General features: G+C 36.8%; 1 protein-coding gene across 1 annotated transcript in view; it reads left to right on the plus strand.

Moving 5' to 3' along the window:
* Positions 1-237: 237 nt before the first annotated feature.
* Positions 238-9,770, plus strand: part of MTM1 (myotubularin 1) — a gene marked incomplete at its 3' end in the record, with an annotated part of 18,180 nt that continues 8,647 nt past the window's right edge. Inside the window, exons 1-5 of the mRNA XM_010282151.1 lie at positions 238-322; positions 4,010-4,032; positions 4,408-4,491; positions 5,713-5,862; positions 7,678-7,866. Of these exons, the coding sequence (XP_010280453.1) occupies positions 238-322; positions 4,010-4,032; positions 4,408-4,491; positions 5,713-5,862; positions 7,678-7,866 (531 nt within the window). The remainder of the gene's footprint in view (positions 323-4,009; positions 4,033-4,407; positions 4,492-5,712; positions 5,863-7,677; positions 7,867-9,770) is intronic.

Here is a 9,770-nt window from a genome sequence, read left to right on the forward strand (position 1 = left end):
AGTTCATTTAATTCCTGGGAAAATAGTCTGGGTGCAGTAGGAGCTGTGGAGAAGTGCTTTTTGTTGGAGAGGCAGCATGGAGAGAAGGGAATGGAATTTTGTGTGTGAAGGGAAGAAAGAAATGAGTGGAGGTTAGGGTGGAGGCTCAGAGTACCTAAAGTGTTGTTTGGGGAGAAGGAGGGTCTAGCAGGGATGTACCATAGATGGTGGAGGGAAGGAAAGATGTGTGAAGAAGGCATGGCGTGGAACTGGCCAACTTTTTATTATACTCTGGCATTTGAAAGGCTTGCCTTTGTGTGTAATGACGCACTGAGAGATGTCGGTAGGGCTTTTCTGCTTTGTGGAGTCGTGCAATTCCTGTAGCTGGTCATGTAGTTTGCTTCTCTGACCTCCCTCTGCGCTCTGAAAGATATAAATATGCACCCAGCTGGTCCATACGAAATGCCTGTAGGCAGTGAAGTGACTTCCCTGTTTTCATCCTGACACAAGAGGTGTGTGTATGTAAGGGGAACTAATATGAAGGAACCTGTATCCACAAAAATCTAAGCCATGTATTTTTACTAAGATAGCACCTCTCAAATCTTATGTCAAGTGTTGTGAGAACCTGTTCAGGATATATTGTAAATAGCATAATTTCTTCTTCCCATGATTTCTTTCTGTCTCATCTGCCTGCTGCACTGTACAATTGCATTGAGATTATGTGCACTGTGACGTGAAAGCTTCAACAATGTTAAGTTGATAGGACATACGGATACAAACATACTGCATTTAATCTGTAATCTTGGGTTATTCAGGACAAAGTGGAAATACGTGCGTTGTTAGTGCATATGTGAAGCTTACCTGAACTATAACAAACCCTTATGGGATCTAAATACGTATTTATCACATTGATTTGTCCACTGTAATGGGGTTTGTCAATTTGGTGCATCAGAATAATAAAAGGTCCAATTCAACAAAAAAAGTTATTCAATAGAAATCACTTCACATTGCTCATTATCACATTTTGTTTCTAATAAATAAAAGTAATGTACAAATGTGTGCTAAATATGGTTTGTAGTGGCACAAATAAGAAAATATAATTGTATCCAAGCAGATATCTTATGTTTGCTAAAGTATCTGATTCTTAGTATTAAAATGGTTGTAAGTGTGGGTTGCTTGAGTGGAAGTGGATGCAGAGTTTCAAATGCACATTCTGCTACTCTGACTTTTCTGCTGTGTCATTTTGGAATACACAGAGGGATACATCTTCCATCTAATGAGCTGCTTAAGTGGAGGTGAATGTACGAAAATCTTAGGTTGAGGAATTACTTTAAACTGTATATTGTTGAATGGAACCATGCTATGATTGTCAGAGTGGAAAAGGAAACCTTTTTACTCTTCGAAACTGCTTTATATATTGCTTTGTATATTTTGTTGTGAGAGACAGGCCTAAGGTAGGGTGGGGATGTTGCTGTATTTCAGACTCTAGTATTTAGCCTGGACTAAAGTTCAGGCCATTTTTGCAGAATGTTTCAAAGCTTAAGGGAAAGGCCCTTGGGGGGGATGGGGGTGGGATTCAGATCTTTAATCTCTTTTGTACAATGAGTAAGACTTTCAGTCATAGCCAGACTTTACGGCCTGTACACAATGCACACATATAAATGTGCGTATATAAATTTCTGTTACAATTTAGTCAAGTCTTGCAGAAGAAAAATAATTTTTTCTAGGTGTTAGGGTTTCTAGATACTGTTCATTTTTAAATACTGTTCTTGCTGGAGTATACTTCCAAGAGTTTTCTCTGAACTACTTGTATAAAAATCTAAGTCCAAACTTTGCTCCATAAACCTTTGCATTCATTGTAGTGTTCTGTTATTTTTTAGACTTCAGATTTTTGCTGGTTGATCCATGCTACTAAGGATTTTTTTTTTTCTTGAGCAATATGGGAAGAATTTGCCCTATGTGGAATGTCAACAGAACTGATGAGGCTTAATTGTCAGCTTTAATAGTTGGGGGTTGTGTGACTGAAAACTTTTGTAACAGATGTCATAAAGGTGCTGTAGCTAAGCGTTTTAAATGAAACATGCTGTACACAGTTGGACATTGTTCTTTTGGAATATCCCCTCCTCATGCATAGTAAATTTAACCCTGGTTTTTAAAAAGTGAAAACAAAATACACTTTTCCATCTGATTTCTTGTGGCTTATTTTGTGGGTAATATGAGCAGCATAGCTGCCATTTGTTTATTTCTAATTTGGAGTAGCACCTTCTTTTATCAGTAAAATCTTCTATGTAACAGTTCTCACAGTGCATTGTAATAAAATCATGTATTTTACTTATCAAGGCTTAAGCTGGGTAATTTTTAAGTTCTCACCAGGAAACTTGTAGTTAAGTAGCAACTTAAATAACATATTCCTGCCTTTGGGACATCTTTTAAGTAACCTGTTAGGATTCCAGCATTTCTGTTTCCTCCTGTTAGGAGATTCTTTGTCTCTGGTTCCTTGGTGAATTCTTAGCATAGTTGCTCTTTGGGATATAGCAAATTCCTTTGAGGAGGAGGGGATGGTTCTTGTGTGTAGCTAGTTATTCATAGTTCAGCAAATCAGTTGTATCTACTGCTTTAGATAGTGCTATTCCTGTTTTGCTGTATTCCTAGTTTGCAATTAAAACAAACAAACAACGTTTTTCAATTTTTTGTTTAACTTCTGATACTTGCATCTGCTTCTAATGGAATGATTTTTTTCCTGATACAGTTGATGTCCACCTCCTTCCTTCTCCCTTCATCTCTCCCTCCATTCCACTTGATAGCAGATTACTTAGCCAAAAGAATCTGTAATGTTTACTTGCACTGAAGGCCTACACCTTTAAAAATGGTGAAGACATTCAGAAAACATAACTTGGGAATGCATTGTTTACTTCTGGAAACTTGCCAATGAATGTACTTGATTTAAAATACTGATTTAATTTGAAATTCCAGTTTCTAAAACTAGTGGGATGAAGTATCTTATGTGAGCGGTAACGTCCTTCTAAAATACTTGTTGATTTGAAATACATGAGGGAAAAAACCCTTGTCTCGGAGGGATTCAGTTTTGTGTTTTGATTAGAGCTGTTTACTCTTTAAACCATTGTAACATTAGGCTAAACAGAATCACCTTGAGCCATTAGAGTCTGCCTTGATAAGATCTAAAGAAACCTCCATCTGGGCCTATGGTGCACTTACGAAGCATTGCCTTACCTGCGTAGATGTAATCATGGCACTTTAGAACCACAATTTTTTTCTTGCTTGCCTGGTTTTCTGCATTTCTGTGTCGTTCAGGTCTACGCCTGAGAAAATTATATAGATTTGGGATGTTCAGTTTAGCATTCAATTTCTTCTTTTAATATCTTTGAATAGCTAGAAGGCTTTCAGCTTTATTGTTACAAATGAGCTTTGATGGGCTTTTGAATGCTTTCTGCTCTGGCTGCTGCTGCTCAGTTAGCTCAGGACAACACATTCCCTTCTGCGTTTTCTTTTTTTTTTTTTTTTAAAAAACAACTTAGTTTCATGCTCCAGTTGGCATCTGAAGAATTTGTAAGCCACTGAAATCGGTTTTCTCGATGAAGGAGATTCTTAAAATAAACATTACTTTTGCTTTCATCATAAATCATAAAAACAAACCAAGGAAAAAAAAGGGTTAGTTAGGTAATACAGCCCACTTGGAATTGGTTGAAAGGAGAAGGAAAGACAAGCTAAAAGGTGTTAGGAAGTTGTCAGAATCCTCGGTGAGAATGCTGTGTTATATACATGAGTCTTGAGAGTGAGCAACAAAGCAAGAGCAAAGTAGGTAATGTAACCTGCTAACAACTTTTTTTTTTTAATTTTTAATGACAACTTTTAATTTTCAAGGGGTTTTACAATAAACCTGATTTCTGTTAGTAAGGACCAATTGAGGAGGGGATGCAGAAAGGCAGCTGTTTCCTAATGGCGATGAATAGCAATTAAAACCTTTTTACACTTTCAATTTAATGTCTAATATTTTGTGTACTAATTGCAGCTGTACCTATTGGAGAAATTTTGGTAAGAAGATGGTAGTTTATTTGTAAGGATATGAAATATGGGAAATAAACTGATATAAACTATTTAAAAACATTTCAACATCCTGACAGTAAAAAAATCCAACAGTTTAAGCTTTGTCATTTTTATTATTTTGTCACTCCTTGTTTTTTACTATTGTCATATTTTCATTATCTCATTAGTAGATCTGTGTTGTTCATGACCTCTTGCTTTTTGCTTTACAGTCTTATAAATATCAGATTTAAATGGAGAGGGGGTGGTTGGCATGGGAAAGTCAGTCACATTTTGTGGCGAGCATTAGAGTTTAACTGATGATGTCCCCTCGTATTTGCTCCTTTCAGTCAGTTTGGTGTAATAAGCTTTTTTTACATCCTACAGCTTTTTTTTGCATTTGCAAATGAAGAGAAGTTTTCTGAAAATGGATGGATGGTGTACAATCCAATGTCTGAATACAGGAGACAAGTGAGTTATTAAAGTTGCGGCTGCCTGGTGATTTCATATCTGACAACTCACACAGAGGAATTATTGTTTGTGCATTTCTGTTATCAGCTCTTTTGTGGGGGGAGCTGAGAATGGGAGAAGATGGAAATAAAACTTGGAAAAAAAAAAAAGAAATAAAACAGTGGAACCTTTAAAAAAATTAGAATGTCACAGGAAGGTAGTCTTTGCTCTTTGAGGGGAAGTTACTGATATTTCTTACAAGATGCCACTGTTAAGTGAGCAGGGGGCAGGAAGAATGTGCAGATATGTAACTACAGTCTCCTAAATATAGATTTCATTTGGACTTTGATTTGGTCTACTTCTTCCTGAAGTGAAGGACAAAAAAATCAGCTTATTTTAGAAACTGCATTGCTCTTACAGAAGTTATTTATATGTCTGTCAGTATTCTACCTTGCTTTTTAGTTGATTTTTGAAAAATGTCAATGAAAGAGGATGATACATAAAATTTTAAAATGTCTTTTAGACAATTTTATTTTTGCATTAAAAAAGATGTTGGTGATTTTTTTGTTTAATTAAGTAGCACACAATAAGAACTTTCTTGGATTTTTTTTTTCTTCTCATAGTTTTTTGGTTCAAGGTTTAGTGGCCTAAGACCCAAAAAAGGTAAAATACAAACACCCACACAACCCCACTGTGCATGTGCCTATGCCTTATCAGTCTTTCTCAATTTCCTGGCTGCTGTTTGTGAAATGCCTTGCTGAGCAGACTGCAACTAAAAGTTGTTGTTTCTCAAAAAGCAAGCTATCCTGAATCTTATTTTTAACCCGCAGGTAGTATCAGGCTACAGGGAAAAAATGTTGAGATGAGACTTCTTCCTCCTGTTTTGTCAGGACCATAGTCTCTTCTCGGCAGGCAAAATGGAAAAGCAGAGCTTTGAGGGAGGGGAGAAGGCAATTTTCTTTCCTCAATCCCACGGTTAAAGAAATACATCTACTAGTTTTAGTCATTGTTTTGAAACTTGTTTTAAGAATAGAATTGTGGTGTTTAAGGCTGTGAATCCATCAGCAATGAGCTCATTTGTGTGTTCTTGTAATCTTTCTCTAATTGTTTTGAAACAGTACTGTACTTTGGTTAAATTGGTAGGTTGTTGCCACCATGTGGCCATAATGTCATGTAAAATTAAAGAGCAGAATTATTATTTGTACAGCCAAAAATACATTGAGAAACTGTGTTACATTTTAGGGACTGCCTAATGGACGGTGGCGAGTAACTTTTATTAATGAACATTATGGACTGTGTGACACATATCCGTCGCTCTTAGTAGTGCCATATAATGCAACAGATGATGATCTCAAGAAAGTTGCTGCCTTTAGGTCCCGAAATAGAATCCCGGTGAGTATTATGTGATGAAAGTTACCTTACAGTGTAGCTACTTTTAGGTATGCATCCAAACAATTTTGGTGAATGTGACACAGAGGGTGCTTTTTTTTGGAAATGGATACAGCAAAGTAGCTTTGATGGGCTGGTGGTTTTTATTGCTTGAATCTAGTGTCTTGACCAAGCCACGTTTCCATTTTTTCCCCCCATAGCAATCACCCATTCCAATTTTGTTGTTACTTTTCCAGTAACAATGGCCAGCATTGCAGATTCCCTTTTCTTAATGAAGTATGAGCCTTAGACTGCCATCTGTACTGGTTTGGCTATTGTTGGATGCACATAAAAAGTTATAGCAAATGTTATTCTTCTGTAAGAAAAGCACATGGCATTTAAACATATTTCCAATGGTCTGTCCTAAAATAAGACCTCATGCATAGTCTCTGTAGTGAATTCTTGGGCTTTTTAGCCCTTCAAATGGGGCTGGGGAATTTAGGATAAACCCATTTGACTTTTTGGGTATATTTCTGTAAGTAAAATTCTTTGAGGTAGGAGAATTCTTATGTATCAGCTCTTTAGAGCACTACAGAAAATATTAATTTATATCACAATACAATTTGTTTTAACTAATATTTCAATTTGGCAAACTCAGAAGAGGTGCTAGATTCTTAGCCAGTATCAGAAAGCTGCCTTGAATCTCAGTTAATTTCAAACATGCAAAACTCAATCTGATAAATATTTATTAGATATGGTATTTACTGACAAGCTAGACCTATAATTATAAATTTACTATATATACACGCATATGTATATGTATAACATCTATAAAACGTATATGTTAAATATATAATGTGTGCGTATAGATCTTATAACCTAGTTGTATCTTCTCTGTCATCTCAAAATTCATGACAGAGCTTTTGTATGCCTGTACAGTAATAGTAATTTTATTCTTGTCAGGAAATAAGCAGTCATACTCGCCCGCACACACACTTACAGGTCGTGTTCCTAGATATACAACTAAGGGTTGTATTTCAGGAGTGAATACTTTCTGAGGGTTTTTTTTTCTTTAACTCTGATTCTTAACTCAGTTCTTTCACTCTGTAACGCATGACTTTCAGACTGGGTAAGAATACTGTTCCTTGATATTCTTCAACGATGAATTTGCAGTTTTTGCCTGCTTCTTGGGGTGCTTATCTTTACTTTCTTGCACTGCAATTGGTTTCTTGTGCAGCTCATTATGTCTTGTTTGTGGTAAGTCCCCTCTGTCTTAGAAGAACAACGGAGGCAGCATGCACTCTGCTCTAGTGCCTCCTCTTTGTAAAGAGGGCTGAGGAACAAAATGTACTTTAAAGAGAAGGGGAAACATTGAAGATGCTGCAGAAAGGTTCAACTTTCCTTCCTTATTCAAAAAAAAAAGGGAAGAGTTGTTCGTGTAGAATTGGAGCATCTTAGTCACCGTTTCTACAATGAGTTCATTTTTCTGAATTGTTTCTTAGTTTCAGCAGGCATTGCTATGTTTGTTTCCAGTTTGCTGTTCATAATTATTTGAGCAACCTAAGACTTGTAGGCAAATATTAAAATATACTGGATTATATAGGTTAAGTATAATGTAAATTAGTTAAATATTTAGGAGAATGAACTCTTTAAAAGATTATTACTAAATTTTATGAGACTAAAATGGAAGCAGTTGAGACGTCTGGGAATTACCTTTTGAAGAAATAAAAGAAAAATTGTTAATTTTCATATCTCTTTAAAATTTAAGTTACATTCTTTAAAAGTTAATATTTTTAAATAAAATTTATTTCTTCTAATGTGTTTTTGACATGTGATTAGGTTCTGTCATGGATTCATCCAGAGACTCAAGCTGTTATTATGCGCTGCAGTCAACCCCTTGTTGGAATGAGTGGCAAGCGGAATAAAGATGATGAAAGATATCTTGATATCATCAGGGAGGCTAATGGGCAAATCTCAAAACTGACCATCTATGATGCTAGGCCCAATGTCAATGCAGTTGCAAACAAGGTAAACAGATGCTTAATGTTGAGAGTCTTACTTGTGAAGGGGAGTGGGGAGGAGACTTAGTTTGAAGTTCTCTGTGAGGAGGTTTTTGGGAACAATAGTAATCTTAATGTAGATAAATTTACCTAATCAATATATATTTACATAATCAAATACTGAGACTCAAGGCCACAAAAGGATGTGAGTGCCTAAAGAAGGTCATAAGTTCAGGACCATATGTGGATTTCCAGACATGCTTTACCCTGTCTGTTATCAGTCAAGCACAGATCCTAGCATGGGACTGAAATCAGATATGACTACACTTTGCACTGTGAGGTAGGTGTAGGCTGAGCTGTAGAGCATGTCCTCTGTTGGAATGACATGCCACCTCTGTGCAAGCCACAGCTCTGCTACATAGCCTCTGGGAAAACTCTATCCTGGAAAGTCATGTGCATAAAGCCAAGCCCACTGATAGGCATCCTTTGTTTGGTCCTTCCTAACCATTACATGAACCACTTCAGACCTATGCAGGCATCCAGCAAATAGTGACAAATAAGTTAATTTTGGGGCTTGCACTCTAAACAGCAGTATGGGTATGATCTTGGATACCTAGATACCTCTCTTCCCTAGGTGCTTGTAGTTGGTAAGTGCAGTTACAGAAGTAGTGTTTCCATCTGACAAAGTGACCTTTGCTAACCTGTGATCAAAGCCTCAAGGGGATCAGAATCATAGAACAGCCCAGGTTGGAAGGGACCTCAGAAGATCATCTGGTCCAACCTTTCAAGAAGAAAAGGTGTCCCTGTGCCTTGATTTCCACTCTGCCCCACCATCCCCAACTCTGGTGAGGACCAGATTGTTCAGGTATATGCAGATAATACCAGTCACAGTGTGTCAGTGTTGTATTTGACATAGAGCACAGCAGACATGGGTGTGCTCCATGTTTATATGAAAAACCTAGTTAGGGGAGAGGTGGTGAAGGACACAAGTTTATTGCTTTCTTCATATGAGAATGTGCCAACTTCACTCCCTCCATGTCTAGGATAGTCAGTTACCTACTGAACTTGAAGAACAAATGAAGTGGACGTGTTCTTCAATACTTACTAGTGAAGTTGTATATCTGCACAACAAAGAGCATGAGACAACGAGCTCAAGAGGGTTTGAGATATTAATGAAACAATGAATGTGCTTATTTGGGAGAAAAGGAGTTCTAGCTTCTGAATAGTTTTTTGGCACAAAATGAACACTAATTTAGCGGAATGAGTCCTTTTTATTGTTTGTGCTGAAAGGAATATGAAATGGTAAAACTTGTTTGCCTCTAGGAGGCTTATATGTAACAAATGTTAAGTTGCTTCAGAATTCAAGGCTGCTTTTTTTATTGTGCAGCACACATTCTTTCAGAGACTATATCCTAGGTGCTGTTTGGCTAGGTTTTAATCTGATGGTTTGTATTCTGAGGGTCTGCCTCAAATGCTTTCATTTTACTTTAAATTGCGTTATTCTCTGCACACTGAATTTTTATGGGTGAACAAAACATGTAATCATTCTGTTTGTCTTGTGGAAAGAATGTCAATTCTTACAGTAACTTAAATTTTTCCGCTGTTCTTAGACACTCAAATTTTTACCCCATTTGTTTCAAAGATGTATCGTGGCCAGACTGTATACCCACATACTTACTGAAGTATGAAGCACAGTTTTCAGCTTTTTTAAATGGTCTATGTATTTCACCCATGTATTTTAATTAACTTCTGATATGTCTAACTGTGAAATACTCAGTCATAGCAGTAAAAGCAGTAGGGTGCATTTCTGGGTCTGAGGGACAATGACATACAGAGTGTAAGCTAGTGTTGATCAGCATCGAAAAAGTTTTCTTGAACAGCTGTGAAGATCAGTATAAGCAAAATCTTGGGCTACACTACTCATGCATTCCT

The sequence above is a fragment of the Phaethon lepturus genome, unplaced genomic scaffold, assembly GCF_000687285.1.
Source record: "Phaethon lepturus isolate BGI_N335 unplaced genomic scaffold, ASM68728v1 scaffold47962, whole genome shotgun sequence".
Lineage (NCBI taxonomy): Eukaryota > Metazoa > Chordata > Aves > Phaethontiformes > Phaethontidae > Phaethon > Phaethon lepturus.